The 23,393-nt window shown below is 43.2% G+C and overlaps 1 protein-coding gene across 2 annotated transcripts; it reads left to right on the plus strand.

The window, feature by feature from the left end:
• Positions 1-8,768: 8,768 nt before the first annotated feature.
• LOC118391084 (protein C-ets-2-like) lies at positions 8,769-16,570 on the plus strand. Of its 2 annotated transcripts, none has more exons than XM_035782089.2 (10): positions 8,769-8,994; positions 9,807-9,876; positions 11,295-11,415; positions 12,102-12,221; positions 12,564-12,764; positions 12,986-13,060; positions 13,252-13,455; positions 13,668-13,937; positions 14,096-14,214; positions 14,382-16,570. In XM_035782089.2, exons 2-10 carry the CDS (start codon positions 9,814-9,816, stop codon positions 14,595-14,597), a joined length of 1,389 nt encoding a protein of 462 aa, XP_035637982.1. In that variant the 5' UTR covers positions 8,769-8,994; positions 9,807-9,813; the 3' UTR covers positions 14,598-16,570. The 2 variants fall into 2 exon arrangements, with proteins under 2 accessions (XP_035637982.1, XP_035637981.1); XM_035782088.2 differs by having other exon boundaries at positions 8,769-8,990.
• Positions 16,571-23,393: the final 6,823 nt, after the last annotated feature.

Below are 23,393 nucleotides of genomic sequence, written 5' to 3' on the forward strand. Positions count from 1 at the left end.
TCTCTTGAACGACTAAAACCAGATCCTAATGAGGTGGGCTGACCACTTTAAAGCATTACTCAATCAGCACTCTCCTACAGACCACTCCATCCTGGAAGAACTGCCTTATCCGTCCACCCATTCAAGACCTCAACCGTTCGCCAACCTTACAAGAGGTGTTATCAGCTATCTGTTCCCTCAAGAACAACTAGACTCCTGGTGCTGAGAGCATCCCAGGAGAGCTACTTAAAAAGGGAGGTTACTTCTGCACCCGTACATCACTGAGGTTTGGGACCGGGAGATCGTCCTCCAACAGTGGCGGGATGCAAACGTTGTCACCATCTATAAGAACAAGGATGACGGCTACAGCCGGGGGATATCCCTTCTGGGATGTCCCAAGGTCCTGGCCAAGGTAAGGCTAGGTGATGCTAGACACAGAGGCTACTGGCTACTAGGCTACTGGCTACTGGTTGAGAGGGATGAGGCAAAAGATATGGCAAATAAGTCTGGCAGCCCAACTGATTGGCAAATTTATTGCAAATAAATAAATCATGTGACTAAGCTAAATAAAAATTAAAATAAACTATACTATGAAACAAAGATAAATTATATAAAGAATGATACTAAAAAGCTTTGGAGCATCTTAAATGACATTTTGGGGGGAAAAGCCAACTCGGCGCCATCATTAATTGAATCAGATGGCTCATTTATCACAAAACCCACCGACATTACTACTTTCATTACTTTTTCATTGGCAAGAAAACAAACTTAGGGAAGACATGCCAGCAACAAATGCTGACACTACAAATCCAAGTACTGTATATCTGACCAAATTATGAAAGACAGGAATTGTACTTTTGTATTCCGTGTGGAAGAGGTGAAAAAAGTATTGTTGTCTATCAACAATGACAAGCCACCGGGGTCTGACAATCTGAATGGAAAATTACTGAGGATAATAGCGGATTAAATTTCCACTCCTATTTGCCACATCTTCAATTTAAGCCTACTTGAAAGTGTGTGCCCTCAGGCCTGGAGGGAAGCTAGTCAATCCACTACCCCAATCAGCCTGTTACCAACCCTTAATAAACTTCAGGAAAAAATAGTGTTTGACTAGATCCAATGCTATTTCACAATAAACTAATTGACAACAGACTTTCAACACGTATATAAGGAAGGATACTCAACAAGCACGGCACTTACACAAATGACTGATGATTGGCTGAGAGAAATTGATGATAAAATGATTGTGGGAGCTGTCTTGTTAGACTTCAGTGCAGCTTTTGACATTGTTGATCCTAGTTTGGTGCTGGAAAAACATACGTGTTATGGCTTTACACCCCCTGTTATAATGTGGATAAAGAGTTACTTGTCTAACAGAACACAGAGGGTGTTCTTTAATGGAAGCCTCTCAAACATAATCCAGGTAGAGGCAGGAATTCCCCAGAGTAGCTGTTTAGGCCCCTGTCTTTGAGTAAGGCCATAGTGTCTATGTATGTGGATGACTCAACACCATACACGTCAGCTATAACAGTGATTGAAATGACTGCAACACTTAACAAAGAGCTGCAGTTAGTTTCGGAATGAGTAGTAAGGCATATGTTAGTCCTAAATATTTCCAAAACTAAAAGCATTGTATTTGGAACAAATGAAGAATCATGTGTAAATTGAGCAAGTTGAGGTGACTGTCATGGTGAACTGTCATGGTGAAAACATACTGATAGAACAGTGGCTAAGATGGGGATAAGTCTGTCCATAATAAAGCGCTGCTCTGCCTTCTTAACAACACTTTCAAAAAGGCAGGTCCTACCGTCTCTGGTTTTGTTGCACCTGGACTACGGTTCAGTCATGTGGTCAGGTGCCACAAAGAGGGACTTGGGAAAATTGCAGTTTGCTCAGAACAGGGCAGCACGACTGGTCCTTAAAAGTACATGGCGAGCGAACATTAATGACATGCATGTCAATCTTTCATGGCTCAAAGTGGAAGAGAGATTGACTTCCTCAGAGGTGTTGACAAGCTGAAGGTACCGAGCTATCTGTTTAAAATACTAGCACACAGCTCAGACACCCATGCATACCCCTCAAGACATGCCATCAGAGGTCTCTTCAAAGTCCCCAAGTCCAGAACAGACTATGGGAGGCACACAGCACTACATAGAGCCATGACTACATGGAACTTTATTCCACATCAGGTAACTGATGCAAGCAGTGGAATCAGATTTTAAAAAGCAGGTAAAAATATACCTTATGGAACAGCGGGGACTGTGAAGTAACACAAACACAGGCACAAATACATGCATACACACACCATAACATACGCACTATACACACATGTACACATGGATTTAGCATTGTACTGTAGATATGTGGTAGTGGAGTATGGGCCTGAGGGCACACACTTAGTGTGTTGTGAATTCTGTAATTAATGTATTGTAATGTTTTCAAAATTGTATAACTGACTTAATTTTGCCAGGCCCCAGGAAGAGTGGGGATCCATTATAAATACAAATACACATGCTGGTGAGAAGGATTACTTACCCTTACTTACCCTATCCTAGGTATTCCTTGAAGAGGTGGGGTTTCAGGTGTCTCCGGAAGGTGGTGATTGACTCCGCTGTCCTGGCGTCGTGGGGGAGTTTGTTCCACCATTGGGGGGCCAGAGCAGCGAACAGTTTTGACTGGGCTGAGCGGGAACTGTACTTCCTCAGTGGTAGGGAGGCGAGCAGGCCAGAGGTGGATGAACGCAGTGCCCTTGTTTGGGTGTAGGGCCTGATCAGAGCCTGGAGGTACTGAGGTGCCGTTCCCCTCACAGCTCCGTAGGCAAGCAACATGGTCTTGTAGCGGATGCGAGCTTCAACTGGAAGCCAGTGGAGAGAGCGGAGGAGCGGGGTGACGTGAGAGAACTTGGGAAGGTTGAACACCAGACGGGCTGCGGCGTTCTGGATGAGTTGTAGGGGTTTAATGGCACAGGCAGGGAGCCCAGCCAACAGCGAGTTGCAGTAATCAAGACGGGAGATGACAAGTGCCTGGATTAGGACCTGCGCCGCTTCCTGTGTGAGGCAGGGTCGTACTCTGCGGATGTTGTAGAGCATGAACCTACAGGAACGGGACACCGCCTTGATGTTAGTTGAGAACGTCAGGGTGTTGTCCAGGATCACGCCAAGGTTCTTAGCGCTCTGGGAGGAGGACACAATGGAGTTGTCAACCGTGATGGCGAGATCATGGAACGGGCAGTCCTTCCCCGGGAGGAAGAGGAGCTCTGTCTTGCTGAGGTTCAGCTTGAGGTGGTGATCCGTCATCCACACTGATATGTCTGCCAGACATGCAGAGATGCGATTCGCCACCTGGTCATCAGAAGGGGGAAAGGAGAAGATTAATTGTGTGTCGTCTGCATAGCAATGATAGGAGAGACCATGTGAGGTTATGACAGAGCCAAGTGACTTGGTGTATAGCGAGAATAAGAGAGGGCCTAGAACAGAGCCCTGGGGGACACCAGTGGTGAGAGCGCGTGGTGAGGAGACAGATTCTCGCCACGCCACCTGGTAGGAGCGACCTGTCAGGTAGGACGCAATCCAAGCGTGGGCCGCGCCGGAGATGCCCAACTCGGAGAGGGTGGAGAGGAGGATCTGATGGTTCACAGTATCGAAGGCAGCCGATAGGTCTAGAAGGATGAGAGCAGAGGAGAGAGAGTTAGCTTTAGCAGTGCGGAGCGCCTCCGTGATACAGAGAAGAGCAGTCTCAGTTGAATGACTAGTCTTGAAACCTGACTGATTTGGATCAAGAAGGTCATTCTGAGAGAGATAGCGGTAGAGCTGGCCAAGGACGGCACGCTCAAGAGTTTTGGAGAGAAAAGAGAGAAGGGATACTGGTCTGTAGTTGTTGACATCGGAGGGATCGAGTGTAGGTTTTTTCAGAAGGGGTGCAACTCTCGCTCTCTTGAAGACGGGAGGGACGTAGCCAGCGGTCAGGGATGAGTTGATGAGCGAGGTGAGGTAAGGGAGAAGGTCTCCGGAAATGGTCTGGAGAAGAGAGGAGGGGATAGGGTCAAGCGGGCAGGTTGTTGGGCGGCCGGCCGTCACAAGACGCGAGATTTCATCTGGAGAGAGAGGGGAGAAAGAGGTCAGAGCATAGGGTAGGGCAGTGTGAGCAGAACCAGCGGTGTCGTTTGACTTAGCAAACGAGGATCGGATGTCGTCGACCTTCTTTTCAAAATGGTTGACGAAGCCATCTGCAGAGAGGGAGGGGGGGGGGGGGGATTCAGGAGGGAGGAGAAGGTGGCAAAGAGCTTCCTAGGGTTAGAGGCAGATGCTTGGAATTTAGAATGGTAGAAAGTGGCTTTAGCAGCAGAGACAGAGGAGGAAAATGTAGAGAGGAGGGAGTGAAAGGATGCCAGGTCCGCAGGGAGGCGAGTTTTCCTCCATTTCCGCTCGGCTGCCCGGAGCCCTGTTCTGTGAGCTCGCAATGAGTCGTCGAGCCACGGAGCGGGAGGGGAGGACCGAGCCGGCCTGGAGGATAGGGGACATAGAGAGTCAAAGGATGCAGTAAGGGAGGAGAGGAGGGTTGAGGAGGCAGAATCAGGAGATTTTTTGAAAGTTTGAGCAGAGGGAAGAGATGATAGGATGGAAGAGGAGAGAGTAGCGGGGGAGAGAGAGCGAAGGTTGGGACGGCGCGATACCATCCGAGTAGGGGCAGTGTGGGAAGTGTTGGATGAGAGCGAGAGGGAAAAGGATACAAGGTAGTGGTCGGAGACTTGGAGGGGAGTTGCAATGAGGTTAGTGGAAGAACAGCATCTAGTAAAGATGAGGTCAAGCGTATTGCCTGCCTTGTGAGTAGGGGGGGAAGGTGAGAGGGTGAGGTCAAAAGAGGAGAGGAGTGGAAAGAAGGAGGCAGAGAGGAATGAGTCAGAGGTAGACGTGGGGAGGTTAAAGTCGCCCAGAACTGTGAGAGGTGAGCCGTCCTCAGGAAAGGAGCTTATCAAGGCATCAAGCTCATTGATGAACTCTCCGAGGGAACCTGGAGGGCGATAAATGATAAGGATGTTAAGCTTGAAAGGGCTGGTAACTGTGACAGCATGGAATTCAAAGGAGGCGATAGACAGATGGAGAAAGAGAGAATGACCACTTGGGAGAGATGAGGATCCCGGTGCCACCACCCCGCTGACCAGAAGCTCTCGGGGTGTGCGAGAACACGTGGGCGGACGAGGAGAGAGCAGTAGGAGTAGCAGTGTTATCTGTGGTGATCCATGTTTCCGTCAGTGCCAAGAAGTCAAGGGACTGGAGGGAGGCATAGGCTGAGATGAACTCTGCCTTGTTGGCCGCAGATCGGCAGTTCCAGAGGCTACCGGAGACCTGGAACTCCACGTGGGTCGTACGCGCTGGGACCACCAGATCAGGGTGGTCGCGGCCACGCGGTGTGGAGCGTTTGTATGGTCTGTGCAGAGAGGAGAGAACAGGGATAGACAGACACATAGTTGACAGGCTACAGAAAAGGCTACGCTAATGCAAGGAGATTGGAATGACAAGTGGACTACACGTCTCGAATGTTCAGAAAGTTAAGCTTACGTAGCAAGAATCTTATTGACTAAAATGATTAAAATGATACAGTACTGCTAAAGTAGGCTAGCTGGCAGTAGCTGCGTTGTTGACACTACACTAATCAAGTCGTTCCGTTGAGTGTAATAGTTTCTACAGTGCTACTATTCGGGGCTAGCTGGCTAGCTAGCAGTGTTGTTTACGTTACGTTGCGTTAAAAGAACGACAATAGCTGGCTAGCTAACCTAGGAAATCGCTCTAGACTACACAATTATCTTTGAAACAAAGACGGCTATGTAGCTAGCTATGTAGCTAGCTACGATCAAACAAATCAAACCGTTGTACTGTAATGAAATGAAATGAAAATGTGATACTACCTGACCGGTGATTGAATTCGAATCAGTAGACGTGTGGTGACGTTGGCTAGCTGTTAGCTGTTAGCTGTTAGCTGTTAGCTGTTGGCTAGCTAGCAGAGTCTCCTACGTAGATATTAGTGTAATGTGTGTGTGTCTGTACTAAAACCCACCAGAGACGTGGATGTGGCAGGGTGGCTGTAAGGATACCACCACACAGTCCATTAGATGTTGGTGGACTGAATGAACAGTACCACAAGCAGGTAGAGGAAGAGTAGGAACTCAAACAGCAGGCTGCTGTCCAATGGGAGGTCAGGGATCCAGGAGTGATGGACAGGTTCCGGCATGATGAGGGCCAAGAGGGGCAGGGCCGAGAGACCCACACAGTTACTGCTCCTAGGGGCACATACAGGTAGTGGGGTTAGTGTGTGTGTATGGGGTACAGTGTGAGTTGGTTACAGGAATAAGCCTAGGTGTCTGTAGCCTGGTCATAGATTTGTGCTCTTGCCAACTCCATTGATGTCATTGTCAACCCAAACATTTGGCATCACCATGAGTGACAAGGAGTTGGCATGATGGCACAAACAGACTGGTACACGCTAAGATCTGCAGCAGCGAGGAGTGTGTGAGAATGTGTGTGTGTATATGTGTGTGTGTGCGTGCGTGTGTGCGTGAGGGAGGGAGGGAGAGTGTGGAAGAACATGTTGTGGCGAGAACAGAACAGTGGAAGATATCTCTCCTACTATCTGTGTTGCCATACCTTGTTACCCCTCGGGGGAAATATTTTAGACAAGGTAAATAATATCTACTCCTCCTCAGTCACATGTAACCGAAATGTTGCTGGTTTGAATCCCAGAGTCGACAAGGTAAAACATCTGCTGATGTGCTCCTGTAAGTTGCTCTGGATAAGAGAATCTGCTAAATTACTAAAATGTAAATCACAGTCAGGAAGGGAAAGAATAAGATATGACTGTCTTATCGTAGTTGGAGACTGAGTCAACTGTTTCTCAAAAGGGGGTCGGATCAAATATGCCTACACATTTCATTTCCAATGGAATGAGCCTTGCCTAAAAGGTAGTGTGTGTGTGTGTGTGTGTGTGTGTGTGTGTGTGTGTGTGTGTGTGTGTGTGTGTGTGTGTGTGTGTGTGTGTGTGTGTGTGTGTGTGTGTGTGTGTGTGTGTGTGTGTGTGTGTGTGTGTGTGTGTGTGTGTGTGTGTGTGTGCGTGTTTGGGGAGGCCTGCTTGCTGTAGTACAGTCCTGTACCACGTCCATTTGTGTATTTCTCTGTGTCGTCTCCCCTCATCCATTCCTCACCTGTTCCAGGGTCTGTTGCCATTGCTGAGGCTGCCTCCTACCAGTGTCTGTAGGGAGGGCAAAGCAGAGCGCCTCAGCTGCTATCTACTCAGCCCTCTCTGGCCCCTGGCATGGTCTGGCACGGGCACCACCTCAACACCCAAAGCCACTCCTCCAGCCTCTGCCTCTCCACCTAAACCAGCGCACAGAGACCACCACCACCACCTCACAACCCGGCCCAGGCAGCCAGGCCACTGGGGAAATAACAACAGAAGACAGCATCATCAATACAGCAATAATAACAATAGGCCTCTACAGAGACGGACAGAGAAGAAGTCAATAAGGGACAAGGTAATGTTCAGAAGGCACAACATGTAAGAAAACACAGTGAAACAGGAGGTATAATACTATCGGAACTTGCTTGTTTAATGAACACAACCCAGCTTCAACAAAAACCTTCAATACAGCACAGCATCAACAGAGTTGGGTTCAGGTGGATGACAATATACACATTGAAGATACTAGTAGTCCCTATGTAATGAATAGAGGTGATATGATTAATTGCTAGACCTACTTGACAGAGAGACAAAAAATATCATATCTAGACAATTCATTTCTATCTGAACTTTAAACAATGTTGTTCTCTACTGAACACAGACCAAGCACACACACACACACACTTACGTGTTAACAAAGTGACAACAAAGTCAAGGTATTAGAGTGGCCATCACAATGCCCTGACCTCAATCCTATAGAAAATGTGTGGGCAGAACAGAAAAAGCGTGTGCGAGCAAGGAGGCCTACAAACCTAACTGAGTTATACCAGTTCTGTCAGGAGGAATGGGCCAAAATTCACCCATTTTATTGTGGGAAGCTTGTGGAAGGCCATCTGAAACGTTTGACCCAAGTTAAACAATTTAAAGGCAATGCTACCAAATACTAATTGAGTGTATGTAAACTTCTGAACCACTGGGAATGTGATGAAAGAAATAAAAGCTGAAATAAATCATTCTCTCGACTATTATTCTGACGTTTCACATTCTTAAAAGAAAGTGGTGATCCTAACTGACCTAAGACAGGGAATAATTTTTACTAGGATTAAATGTCAGGAATTGTGAAAAACGGAGTTTGAATGTCTTTGGCTAAGGTGTATGTAAACTTCTGACTTCTACTTGCACGAACGCACACACACACACACACACACACACACACACACACACACACACTATAAATCAATAGTTGTTTATTAGTCCAAAACTGCCCTTAACATTATCTTGATTGACCATGTTAGGTCATCTAACTGTTTGTTACATGCAATTCGCTCTGTGGACTCTCCGGTTTTGTGATGAAACAAAGGTATGGTTGAATGTATTCTGCCACTGTGTCTTCTTGTTGTTCTGGCCTTAGGCCCATATATCACGGTGGTAAGGCATATGAAACATTTTATAGCAAACAACGCAGTTATCACAACACAGTTTGTTAGAAGTATTTCCCCCCCCCTGGCTTGGCTTGGCTTGAGAGATTTTATCCACGCACTGCTGCTGGCCATTTGTTTACTGCTCGCTCCTCCCACTGAATGTGCAACACAGCGCGCTATGAGCAACAGCAAAAAGAGCTGCACTTCCTCGTTGACTGGATACACTCGCCACACACTCACACACGGACAAACACGACTGCATTGTTTTGATTGCATTTTACACTGGTCACTACTGTATCTGGAAAGTAGGCTACAAAAGGCTTGTGAACATACAATATTGAATAGGATAATTTTTCCATATCGAAAAGGATTGTAATTTACACTGTTGCTGTTTTAAGAAGCCGCCGATCAATTCAACAGGTAGGTAGGTTGTTCCCTTATTTGTTTATCTTCCACCGTTCTTTGATATATTCCCAGACAATCTGTCAATGTGGCATTTGACTCAATACATTACATTACATTTACATTTAAGTCATTTAGCAGACGCTCTTATCCAGAGCGACTTTAATAGTTTGTTTTTGTTCTGCATAATATTTTCGAAAACATTTTGGGGGGTGGAATTCGCAAAGATAAATCCATTCCATGGTTTATGGTGGGGTAATTATTAATTTAACACTGATATTAATCTTTACGAATTATTGAATATATCAATGGAAACACTATTGAATTTGCGGCCGCTAATCTAATATGAGGAACCACTGTGCACTATGACGAGGGGCCGAGTCATTTCGGAGAAACATTACATTTTTGACCGATGAGACAATTATGCGTTTTTTCTATCTCAGCAATTTGTGATGTCATGGTAAGTAATTCCCCAAGCTAGCCATATCAATATGTTCAGGTTGCTTTGAATAGGTGTCCATTAGACTATTGAATTCAATGTGCAGGCTTTATGCATATTATGTATTATCATTTAATAGTCTAGCAATTCAGGCTCTATTAAGCCATTATGTGCTCGGTATATAATAAGACATTGTAATATAATATGTAGTTGTTGCAGTTGTTACTATTTAGGAGAACAGTTCATATAAAGGCTGCATATAATTAAATATCATTATAGTAAAATGTATTACAACCATTAGAGAAAGATATTATACTAATTTCCATCCAGTGTGATGTCATTACTTATATGTATTAGTGTTACTCATAAAGTTTTTCTGTTGAATTGACCTATAGATTCCTGATGTGTGACCTCAGCATGGACCAAGTGGCCCCTCTGTCGACTTGCTACCGGTCCAGCCTCAAGGTGATACTTCACAAGGCTGTGCCACTACTACAGTAGATGAGTAGGACAATTGCATACATTGTAATGCTGGAGATGGTTGTGTATAGTACATATAGGACTACTGTATCACAACTGATAATGCAAGGCTGGATCAAAAGCCTGCACACCAAATTGCTCTCAAGGACTGGAGTTGGACCACCCTTTACTCGAGGCTACTTAGTTAAGAATGCACATTTCCAAAGATCAAATGTCAGCAGAGATTTATTTTCAAATCTAGCATGTCTCGCAGCACACTCGGGGCTGCTATTCTCCTTCTCCATAAGAGAAGAGATGAAAGGAAAGATGATAAAGCCAAACATATTAAACGTGAGGATAATTGGGGAGCTGATGGACGAGAGTCTCTGTCTTTTCCACCTTCTCTACTGCCACAAAAGTAATTAGTCCCCTTGGCAACTAGGAAGAAAAAAGGCTCTCGGGACCTTGAGGGCCCTGTTTGTGGCAGCCTACCTTTTCTAAGGACGAATAGATGAATCATTAAACACTTTATGGATCAAAGGAGATGGTGTTTCTTTCTCCACCTCGAGTGTGGGGAGTTAGCCCTCAATTTTTTTAAATAAAAAATCATAAGTGCCTTACAGTATTAGACTTATGCCACTTTAGCGTACATCACTACTATCAATGTCCTAGTGATTTGTTAAGGTTTCATGTGCGGCTTGGTAGTATAACGTCATTAGAAGTCTCATCTGCATCTGTAAAGGGCTAATGTTGAGATGGGTACAGTGTAGTTTCAAACAGTGAGCTCGTCTCAAAGGGGCTCCATCTTAGCTAATCAAATTGTGAAGAAGAGTCTGGTTTCCCTAACTTGATTTGAAGAGGGGATGAGAGAGAGGGAAAAGAGAGAGAGGCTGATGGAGGGGGAGGAGTGGGTGGAGTTTGTTTTCTTCTCACAAAGCAGCCGCCCAAGCTGTTTGTGTGAACCCTCAGAGCTGAACTGCTCAGAGCTGAACGGATGCCAGCTGCCTCAAGGGAAGATTCTAGGTCTGCTACGCTACGGAACAGGAACACCATATATGGTTGTCCAGCCTGGCTGGGAGAATATGAAAAGCCTGATGTGTTTGACTAATGATGACAGATTGGTTCTGCTGAAAGGGAGTGCCCACATAAAGCATTTTTTCTCTCTTTGCTTTTGCCTGCTCTGTTATCTTATAAGACTCTGTTTGAAGAAGTGAATTAAGTTTTTCCTAAATGATTCACAGTATCTATGGGTGATCAGCTGTTGGTCATCAGGACAGGGCTATACTTGTCTCACCTAATTTATCCAATTATGTAGACATACAGTAGTATGGGGCTTTCTCAAATGATCAGGCCAAAGAAAACAATTTGTGTCTTTTTTTATTAACTAACAGTGTGTTGTTTTCCTATGTGTTTGTCCTCTACAGCGGCAGGCAGCCTTTGACCTGTTTGAAGATCCCATGTCTCTGTTCTCTGGATACTTCCTCCCCTCAGACGATGACCAGTCTCTTCAGGAGGTGCCCTCTGGCCTCAACTGTTTCTCACACGGTATGCCACCACCACACCCTACGAATGAGTGTCACATCACTAGAGAGAGCCCTCTACTTTACACCAGTCACTTTCATAACACCTATACCAACTAATCACCCTAGCCCAAAGTCAGACCAAACTCTTCACAACTCTATTAGTCAGTTATTAGCCAGACATTATGTCACAAAGTTAACAATGTAGATCAACTGATTGCTGGCATACAAATTATTTTTAATTAATGATTAACGGAAAAACAAGTGTTGATTTGTGGTTAAATAGTTTTTGATTAACAATTATCCTGAACCCAAACGTTGTAAGTGAAACTCCCATCCAGGTCCATGGCAGTTAGCCATTTTAGTCTACCTGAACCCTATTTAAATATATATGGTTTAACATTTATTTTGGGGCTTTTGGCAGACACTCTTATCCAGAGCAACTTACAGTTAGTACATTGATCTTAAGATAGCTAGGTGGAACAACCACATATCACAGTCATAGTAAATATATTTTTCCTCAATAAAGTAGCAAAGTCAAGTGTGAGTGTTAGTTCACAAAAGTTTTTTAAAATTATTATTTATTATTTTTGGGGGGTTGGGTTGAGGAGGGGTGCGGGTGCTGTGGAAACATTAAACTATGTTATGACACAAGAAAGGTCTAGAATGGTTGATTCATAGAGTAAGCAAACATTTGTTTTTTCTCTCCAGACATGGGCCCCTGCTCTGTTCCCCTGTTGACCCCTTGCAGTAAGGCAGTGATGAGTCAGGCCCTGAAGGACAGTTTCAGTGGCTTCTCCAAGGTCCAACGTTGCTATGGCATCTCCAACAGTGAGTCACCTTCTACACCTGCTCATTCTATCACTTATCGTCCTCCCTTTTTCTTAATTTCCATTCTATTTTTTTAAATTACAAGGATGATATTAAGTTAACTTTGTGCTTGTTTCCTTGCTGTATTTCCTGCTAATTCTGTACCCAATTTGGATTGGAGGTCAAAGACATTTTGGGCTCATTTTCGAGTTTTCTTTAATCACTAAAAAGTAAGCCTAGTTAAGTCAAATCAAGATGAAGACTGGTGTATTTTGGTGAGGTGTCCATAGAATTGTGCTTGAAATTTTTAGTAATTTGAAATTATATTAAGCCTTATATCTTTTTACTTTCTCTCTTTCACAGACCCTCGTAAGTGGACCAAGCAGCATGTGATGCAGTGGCTGCACTGGGCGGCCAGTGAGTTCAGCCTGGCCAACGTCCATTTCTTTAAGTTTGACATGAACGGCCAGGAGCTGTATGACCTGGGTAAGGAGAGCTTCCTGGACCTGGCTCCAGACTTTGTGGGCGACATCCTGTGGGAGCACCTGGACCAGATGATGAAAGGTAACAATGGCATTGGAACGGTTTAGTCAGATGGTGTTTGTGTGGAAGGCAGATGGCGGAAAGAGTAGGTTTCTGACACCTATCAAAATGTTATATTTGGGTGGAAATGTTTTTTTTGTCCTGTGGAATTACTGTACCCTTTGGCTTAAAGATACACGCTAAAATCAAATAACATTATTTCTGCTGGTTCCTGACTTTTGTCCTCCATTGTTCTCTTCCAGAGTGTCAAGAGAAAGAAGAATCCATAAGCCTCAGCAGTGTTGTGCCCTCCGTAACTAACTGGATGAGCTCTAGCGGTGAGTGTCCATTAGAAAAACAAACTAACCACCAGAGGCTTCAAATCTAATTAAACATCAGATAGACAAAACAGTTTGGCTTCAGCTTCATTTGAACAACAGAAGCCTTAAGCTGTCCAGAGATGTCTCTGAGGTAGATGTGATGAGATGAGCTAAGTGGGCGTTTGTTTGTTCTTCTTTTCTTTCTGCAGGCTTTAGTCTGGAGGAGACCCAGTGTGCCCTGCAGGTGCCTGACAACAACGACAGTCTGCTTAGAGAGCTGTTTGAGACCTCAGACAAGACCGCCCTGCTGACTCCAGATCGGGAGTTCTCCATGTTCTCCAAGCCCCAGCTGAGCACGGTCAACGTCGGCTATGTCAGGAGCAACCCAGGCACAGGGCACCTCTCCAAAGCCTGTGAGTAGGCAAACCCACTGTTGACTATAAACTATTAATCAATGTTAATTAGTGTTAATTTTCGATCAAAGTCACATTAGAGAAAAAAAAAAAAAAAAAAAAACAAGGCAACACGTAAGCGATTCCTAAAAGGTGTTTGGTTTCAGTGATAGTTCCTAAACCTAATCCAGTTTCAGGTGAACTAAACATTCTTCTTTTTTGTTTAACCACAGTCTTGTCCCAGGACCAGAGTTTGTGTTCATTGGAGAGTGTGGATAGCATCGAGGGGCCAGAGTCCATGCTGCACTCCTGGGGCAGCCAATCCTCCCTGGCGGACAACCAGAGGGTGCCGTCCCACGACAGCTTTGAGGACGAGTACAACAGCAGCCCACTGAGTCTGGAGAAGCAGGGCCTGTCCTTCAAGGACTACGTCCAGGAGAGGAACGAGCCTGTGGAATTGGGAAAGCCTGTCATAGCTGCTGCAGTGCTGGCTGGCTTTACTGGTGAGTTCATGAACCCGGTGACACAATCAAACACATCTCATCTTGTATGGAATACTATCCATCTTTCTTTCAACCCCAGTTCAAAACAGTACACTGCAGTTGAGTATAAGCAAACAATGCCTTTTGATCGCCTTCTGCCTCTTTTTTCCTCTCAACAGGAAGTGGTCCTATCCAGCTGTGGCAGTTCCTGCTGGAGCTCCTGACTGATAAGAGTTGTCAGGCCATCATCAGCTGGACTGGAGACGGCTGGGAGTTCAAACTCACCGACCCAGATGAAGTGAGTGTCAATTGTCCTCATACAATATGTGTATATCAGGTTGTGGAGGATATGCCAAAAGGGTTTACAGGACCAGAAAAGTATTCAACACGAGCTATCAGAGAACATCAATATGAAGTAAACGGTTCTGTTTTCCATTGGTGTTTATCATTCTCTCTCTCCCCCAGGTGGCTAGACGCTGGGGACGCAGGAAGAACAAACCCAAGATGAATTATGAGAAGCTGAGCCGTGGCCTGCGATACTATTACGACAAGAACATAATCCACAAGACATCGGGCAAACGCTACGTCTACCGCTTCGTCTGCGACCTGCAGAACCTTCTGGGCTACTCGGCCGAAGAGCTCCACATCATGCTGGGGGTCCAGCCTGACACTGAGGATTGAATCAATTGCCATTTTATCGAAAGGGAAGGGGTTGGAGATGGAGTCAATGGGGCTTCACTACCCCAACCTAGCAAAAGTTGCTAATGGTACCGGCCACCTGAAGGTCATTTCTGGTCATTAAACAGGTGGCACTGAGTGATGTGCACTGACAGTCGCTACACTGGTGGACAGACAGCGAACATCTCTAATTTGGAGCAGCCGCTCCTGCCTTGGCTCTTGTGCCATCAATGTGCATTGTTGTGCAAGCTTTTGGTTGAGAGGGGTGCCAGTATTTAAATCAAGCGTTCCCTCTGGGTGAAAGTGTTGTTCTGCAAATTGTAATGGATCAGCTCTGTATCCATCTGCAAAGTGGAAAGCTGTCGATTGCACAGATGATAATTGCGATCAATGTAACATAGCAGATTTTTTAATTCAAGCCTGATACTCAGCAAGTGTGGTGTTTACAGAGTCTGAATAGTGGACATTTTTACATACTGTGAATGATCTTGGGGTTACCAAATGAGAATGCTTTTGAGGTGGCGGCTCCAGCACCATAAGGTTAGGCACCACACCCTCATGGTGTAATTTTCACAATCAACTTTTACCAGTTGAATGTAGACACATGTAATCCTTTTTTGTATTACAATTATTCCAAAATATTTTATTAAATTATACAAACGAGGCAATATCTCATATTTCCATATCGCGCAAATCCATTTTTCTGGACACTGGATAAAGTCAGTTTAAATATTTTGGTTTCATTTTGTTAAGACACTCCAGGACCGGACTTGTACAGAGCAGGTTGTAGATAAATACTTTTAAAAAATCTTTCTATCTGTAAAATACTGAAGACATCCATTTGGTGCATTTTACTGATTTATTTTTTATCGAAAATACAAAATTGACATCATATCAACAATTCCCTCTGGGCAAGTCTTGAGAATATATCTAAGGATAACCAAACAAAATTTGGTAAATGCAGATGCTTCTGAAGCTGGCGTGTGGGAAGAGTCTGACTTATGGAAAATGGCAGCTAAAGACAAGTACACTGAATTTAGACTACCAAATACCAAATGCCTATTTAGACACAATCACTATCTCTTCAGAGTAAGTTACTAACTAAATATAGTCCAGTGTGAAACATTCTCTATGAAATGTGATTTTAAATCATGTGTTATTTAATGTAGTGAGCTTTTAAATGATTGCTGTATGTCCATTTTAAAGTGGTTGAAATTCATTAAAATGTTGATGAGAAACTAAAGAAAATATACATTTTCATCAAGATCTTTACATTTTATGTTTACTTTTTGAAAATTTGAATGGATCAAAATAGCAACAATTCTCAATTGATAGGTAGATGAAAAATGGTGCCTGGAGTTTCGATGTAGAATGTATTTTTTTCTTGATTTTATGGAATAGCTAAGATTGCCTTTACTGTTGTGCTTCGTAATGCATTGTCCTGCTGACCAGCTTGCAGCTCAACTGGAATACCAGTCATTGTGGTTACTGCATTTTAACTCTATCGAAAAGGACAATTGTTAATTGGGTCCCATAGTCCCATAGGGTGGCGCACAATTGGCCCAGCGTCATCTGGGTTTGGCCGGGGTAGGCCGTCATTGTAAATAAGAATTTGTTCTTAACTGACTTGCCTAGTTAAATAAAGGTTAAATAAATGTTCTATGAATATGCATATAAGGTTGAATGTAATGGTGTAGCAGCTATCGTAATTATGTTTTGTTGTATGTCTATCAAGGGATCTGTTTGTGCCTCGATTATTGTTTATTTCTTTTTCTGTGGCCAAAGCGACATGTACACTGCCTTCAAAGTATTCACACCCCTTGACTTTTTCCACATTTTGTTGTTACAGCCTGAATTTAAAATGGATAACATTGAGTTTTCATTGTCACTGGCCTACACCCAATACCCCATATTGTCAAAGTGGAATGATGTTTTTTCAAAACATTTACAAATGAATAAAAATGTAAAATCTGAAATGTCTTGAGTCAATAAGTTTTCAACCCCTTTGTTATTACAAGTCTAAATAATTTTAGGATTAAAAAAGATCTTACCAAGTCACATAATAAGTTGCATGGACTAACTCTGTGTGCAATAATAATGTTTAACACAGTTTTTTAATGAATACCTCTACCTATTTGTAGATCGGTAAAAAAGCAGAGCATGGTGAAGTTATTAATTACATGTTGGATGGTGTATCAATACACCCAGTCACTACACAGATAGAGGCATCCGTCCTAACTCAGTTGCCAGAGTAGAAGGAAACTGCTTAGGAATTTCACAATGAGGCCAATGGTGACTTTAAAACAGAGTTTAATGGCTGTGATCGGAGAAAACTGAGGATGGATCAACAACATTGTAGTTACTCCACAATACTAACCTAATTGACAGAGTGAAAAGAAGAAAGCCTGTACAGAATACAAATATTCAAATATAAACAAATAAAATGGAGCTAAGCACAGGCAAAATCCTAGAAGAAAAACTGGTTTAGTCTACTTTCACCACACACTGGGGTGTGAATACTTTCTGAAGGCACTCTATATGGTTTATTCTAAACTATATTTGTATAGTTTATAGTTTATAGTATAGTTAGTTTATAGTTTTTGTATTTTGTATTTTATTTTTTAAAAACATTAGACTACTGTACTTGTAATACAATTCATATTCACTGTATATTCACTGAAGATAATAAGGCAGCCCTTTTCAAGTTGTTGTACTGATGACGGACACACAAAGATGGAGTCAATTTTGGCATGTGCGCAATGTTATTTCTCAAACAAAAGGGTTGTGTATATGTTCTCTGAATAATTTTAGACCTCTTCTTCTATTGATTGATATTGTATAACACAATGAAAAATGAAGATCAATTTAAGAATTCTGTTGTTGAATTATTAACATTTTGAATAGACATGTGAAGCAACAGGGTTATTGTAAAACAAAATGTTCTAATCGAATTTCGGTCTTGTTACAAAGTCTGAGCTCTGAATATATCATTGGCAGTGCGACATGCTGTGCTGTTTGCTGTAACTTAAGCTGTGCAAGTCATCGGCATGCCATATACCCGTGTAACTTATTCATCATAATTACTTTAGTTAAATTACATTGTCAGCCTTTCTGTGATTTTCAAATGGAAAATGGCTTTATGACATTTTAATAAAAGCTTAATTTTTTTATGACGCTTTTATTGACAGTTGATATTTAATTATAGTGAGTAGTAGATAATTATATTGGCCAAGTTTTGAAAGAACACTTAACACTTAGTTAAGTGGCTGCGGCAGGGTAGCCTAGTGGTTAGAGCGTTGGACGAGTAACAGGAAGGTTGCAAGTTCAAATCCCTGGGCTGACAAAGTACAACTCTGTCGTTCTGCCCCTGAACAGGCAGTTAACCCACTGTTCCTAGGCAGTCATTGAAAATAAGAATTTGTTCTTAACTGACTTGCCTAGTTGAATAAAGGTTAAAAAAAAATACCAAAATGTATTTCAGTTGATTCAAATAACACTTTCTTAAGCCTCATAGGATAACCATTTGTCACCAAGAATGAAGTGAAGTTTAGTGAACTTGCCAAAGTACAAGTTTTGTCTTTGTTTAGTGTCAATGCGCAGCTAGTGTCAATGCACACTACCCCATTTTACATCATATCTGAGCGGATTGCTCCATGCAAAAACTCCCACTTAAAATGGATGTATTCCAATTGAATTTATTAAGATAGTTTGTTACACAGACATATGCATACTAACACTGTTCAAGTCCAGAAGTTTAATTTGAATGTGATATTCAAAGATTAAAAAGCAATTACTCAAAAGTATTAAAACAAATTGTAGGTAGCTAGAACACTCCTTGGTTGAAGAAGGGGAAGTTCCCATGTTCACTATTCGAAACGTGAAATAATAATGTGAAACTCTAGTTACATTCATTAATCAATCAGAAACTCTGGAAAAGACTCTACCATCTTCCCTGACATCTTCACACATCACTTACCCCCCCATCCTATAAGTGAGAGAACATGCAAGTGAGATGTGGTGCCTCTTTTCTTGTGAGAGCATGTAGGGAGACCTCTCACATATCTGATATCATGTCCAGACAGCACCCACGTCCCGGCTCTGCACACAACCAGTTTAACACTCTACACACACAGTCCAGCTAGCCTCCTACAGCTGTGCCTACACAAGGCCTATTCCTAGTCATGGGTATTCACCTACACAACTCAAAGGCTAACTGTCAACATCGGCATCCACAATAAAGCGTGCGTGCGTGCGTGCGTGCGTGCGTGCGTGCGTGTGTGTGTGTGTGTGTGTGTTTGTGTGTGCGTGCACATATATGGGCATGGTTTACTGTCAATGCTATGAGAACAATGAGTTATGTGTGTATTTAATAACCTCTATTGCTCAACTTTGGAATACACAAACCACAAGTTGGTGTGATCTCATGAACATTTTAGGCATGTTCCTAAATGCAAATGCCATTGCCTAATACATACATAGTTGATCCAACTGCAAATTGGCTGTGCACTAAGTTTTGCGCCCACTAAGATTGCCCTTGGCTCACTTCTCATACATTCACAAACTCAGAAATAATGTTACATTTAAAGGCCATTTCAGAAACCATACAGTGGAAACAATCGTGAAGGTCAGTAAATAAATGTACATTGCCTTGAATTATCATACCTCTTATGATTTTGGTCTTGTTAACAGAATACATGCCACATGAATTACAATACTATTTTTCTCAACATTTTCCCAAACTTTCCCTCCTATTACGGTCTGACAAATAATATTGGTAGAAGATAGCTGACTAATACTGCTGATGAAAAATAAACACATCAGTGTTTACTGGTAGCAGTAACGTAACCTGCGGGCATATAACCAGTCTGGAGGTGGCTCCCATGTGACAGGAGCAAACAAGATCCAACTCAAGTGTATCCACACCCAAACTTAACCAAACATGGTGCAGCTATTGTGTTGATCTATTGAATGAAGTGAGCACATGACTGTCTCTCTGGCATTGTGTGCCAGTAAATGGCACAACTCTTTTGGGGGCCGATTCCGACTTAGGAAATTAAGAGAGGGCCACCATTGTTCCTGTTCCCAAGAAAGCTAAGGTAACTGAGCTAAACGGCTACCGCCCTGTAGCACTCACTTCCGTCATCATGAAGTGCTTTGAGAGACTAGTCAAGGACCATATCACCTCCACCCTACCTGACACCCTAGACCCACTCCAATTTGCTTACCGCCCAAATAGGTCCACAGACGATGCAATCTCAACCACACTGCACACTGCCCTAACCCATCTGGACAAGAGGAATACCTATGTGAGAATGCTGTTCATCGACTACAGCTCGGCATTTAACACCATAGTGCCCTCCAAGCTCGTCATCAAGCTCGAGACCCTGGGTCTCGACCCCGCCCTGTGCAACTGGGTACTGGACTTCCTGACGGGCCGCCCCAAGGTGGTGAGGGTAGGCAACAACATTTCCACCCCGCTGATCCTCAACACTGGGGCCCCACAAGTGTGCGTTCTGAGCCCTCTCCTGTACTCCCTGTTCACCCACGACTGCGTGGCCACGCACGCCTCCAACTCAATCATCAAGTTTGCGGACGACACAACAGTGGTAGGCTTGATTACCAACAACGACGAGACGGCCTACAGGGAGGAGGTGAGGGCCCTCGGAGTGTGGTGTCAGGAAAATAACCTCACACTCAACGTCAACAAAACTAAGGAGATGATTGTGGACTTCAGGAAACAGCAGAGGGAACACCCCCCTGTTTTAAGTTCCTCGGCGTACACATCACAGACAAACTGAATTGGTCCACCCACACAGACAGTATCGTGAAGAAGGCGCAGCAGCGCCTCTTCAACCTCAGAAGGCTGAAGAAATTTGGCTTGTCACCAAAAGCACTCACAAACTTCTACAGATGCACAATCGAGAGCATCCTGTCGGGCTGTATCACCGCCTGGTACGGCAACTGCTCCGCCCACAACCGTAAGGCTCTCCAGAGGGTAGTGAGGTCTGCACAACGCATCACCGGGGGCAAACTACCTGCCCTCCAGGACACCTACACCACCCGATGTCACAGGAAGGCCATAAAGATCATCAAGGACAACAACCACCCGAGCCACTGCCTGTTCACCCCGCTATCATCCAGAAGGCGAGGTCAGTACAGGTGCATCAAAGCTGGGACCGAGAGACTGAAAAACAGCTTCTATCTCAAGGCCATCAGACTGTTAAACAGCCACCACTAACATTGAGTGGCTGCTGCCAACACACTGACTCAACTCCAGCCACTTTAATAATGGGAATTGATGGGAAATGATGTAAAATATATCACTAGCCACTTTAAACAATGCTACCTAATATAATGTTTACATACCCTACATTATTCATCTCATATGTATATGTATATACTGTACTCTATATCATCTACTGTATCTTTATGTAATACATGTATCACTAGCCACTTTAACTATGCCACTTTGTTTACATACTCATCTCATATGTATATACTGCACTCAATACCATCTACTGTATATTGCCTATGCCGCTCTGTACCATCACTCACTCATATATCTTTATGTACATATTCTTATCCCCTTACACTTCTGTCTATAATGTAGTAGTTTTGGAATTGTTAGCTGGATTACTTGTTGGTTATTACTGCATTGTCGGAACTAGAAGCACAAGCATTTCGCTACACTCGCATTAACATCTGCTAACCATGTGTATGTGACAAATAACATTCGATTTGATTTGAACACCTTTCCTACGCACTTCTCAGTAGTTGGTATTCAGACTTACCTTGTGCAGTAGTGATGTGCAGTTCGCAAAGGATTCATTATTTTTTAACAACTCTTTTTACTGACTCATGATTTGTTTTTCTGAGTGACTCTCATTTTGTTGTTCATTTGACTTGCTGGCCTCAATGGCAGCAGATTTAATATGCACTCCTCAGGCTCCGGAGACGTGCTCCCAGTGCTCTGAACGAAATACTGTAAAATAGATCATGCTGAAGGCACAGGCAGCAATAACAGCATAGAGAAGAAAAGTACATGTTTAAAACTGGTAATTGATCACATGAATAAATGCAATTAATTGATTATTATTATCAATGGGACATTGCCTGGTGTAGGGTGCCGTCTTTCGGATGGGACGTTAAACGGGTGTCCTGACTCTCTGTGGTCACTAAAGATCCCATGGCATTTATCGTAAGAGTAGTGGTGTTAACCCTGGTGTCCTGGCTAAATTCCCAATTTGGCCTTCACACCATCATAGCCTCCTCATCATCCCCAATTTACAATTGGCTCATTCATCCCCCTCCTCTCCCCTGTAACTATTCCCCAGGTTGTTGCTGTAAATGAGAATGTGTCCTCAGTCAACTTACCTGGTAAACTAAGTGTAAAATGATGGACAGCTTTGTAGAGCCAAAACATACACACAGTCTCAACAAACTCGAACTCGAGGGGTACTGCAGATGGAGAATGATATTGTGCTTAGCACTCTCATGGCACCCTCACTTATTTTCCACCATAATTTGCAAATAAATTCATTTAAAATCCTACAATGTGATTTTCTGGATTTTTTTTCTCATTTTGTCTGTCATAGTTTAAGTATACCTATGATGAAAATTACAGGCCTCTCTCATCTTTTTAAGTGAAGAACTTGCACAATTGGTGGCTGACTAAATACTTTTTTGCTCAACTGTATATATTACCAGTCAAAAGGGTTTTTCTTTGTATGTGGGTATTAGCTACTGATGATGGATCCCAATAGGGGCTAAAATTTAACATTTTTCAAATTTTAAAATAAAATGGAGAAAAGCCTGGGTATATAATTAAAACATTCTAAAGGGCATACATCAACTCGGCAAGTTCAGCCCTAAAGAAGCTTATAGCTTGGGGCTCCAAATTTCACACACTAAAATTATGAGGGCACATAATAAAAATCATGAATAACGGCACAGCTATTTATAGCTTATGTCACTGTGTTAAAGGGGCCACAATGCATGTCGTGTTGATGTGATTTTCAGTTTGCCTGGTTTCACATTTGTCTCCAAGAATCAAAGTGGGAAAATCCCCCCCAAAAATTGCAATGTGTATTTACAATCAAATCAAAAATCAAATCAAATCAAATTAGTTGTCACGCGCCAAATACAGCAGGTGTAGATTTTACTGTGAAATGCTTACGAGCCCTTTCACAACAATGCAGAGTGAAAAAGTAAGAAAAATGTGACAAAAAAATGTGACAAAAAATATTAAAAACCGTAACACTAAATAATAATAACGAGGCTATATACAAGGAGTACCGGTACCAACTCAATGTGCAGGGATATAAGTAGTTGAGGAAATTGAGGTAATATGTACATGTAGGTAGTGGTAAAAGTGACAAGGCAATCAGGATAGATAATAAACAGAGTAATAGCAGCGTATGTAAAGTGTGTGAAAGAGTGTGAAAGTATGTTTGTGTGTGTGTGTGTGTGTGTGTGTGTGTGTGTGTGTGTGTGTGTGTGTGTGTGTGTGTGTGTGTGTGTGTGTGTGTGTGTGTGTGTGTGTGTGTGTGTGTGTGTGTGTGTGTGTGTGTGTGTGTGTGTGTGTCAGTGTAGTACATGTGAGTCCAATGAGTGTGCATAGAGTCATTGCAAAAAAAAGGGGGTCAATATGCTCAATGGCGCAGCTGTAGAACTTTTGGAGGATCTGAGGGCCCATGCCAAATCTTTTCAGTCTCCTGAGGGGGAAGAGGCGTTGTCGTGCCCTCTTCACGGCTGTGTTGGTGTGTTTGGACCATGATAGGTCCTTAGTGTTGTGGACAC

This window comes from Oncorhynchus keta, chromosome 12 (assembly GCF_023373465.1).
Source record: "Oncorhynchus keta strain PuntledgeMale-10-30-2019 chromosome 12, Oket_V2, whole genome shotgun sequence".
Lineage (NCBI taxonomy): Eukaryota > Metazoa > Chordata > Actinopteri > Salmoniformes > Salmonidae > Oncorhynchus > Oncorhynchus keta.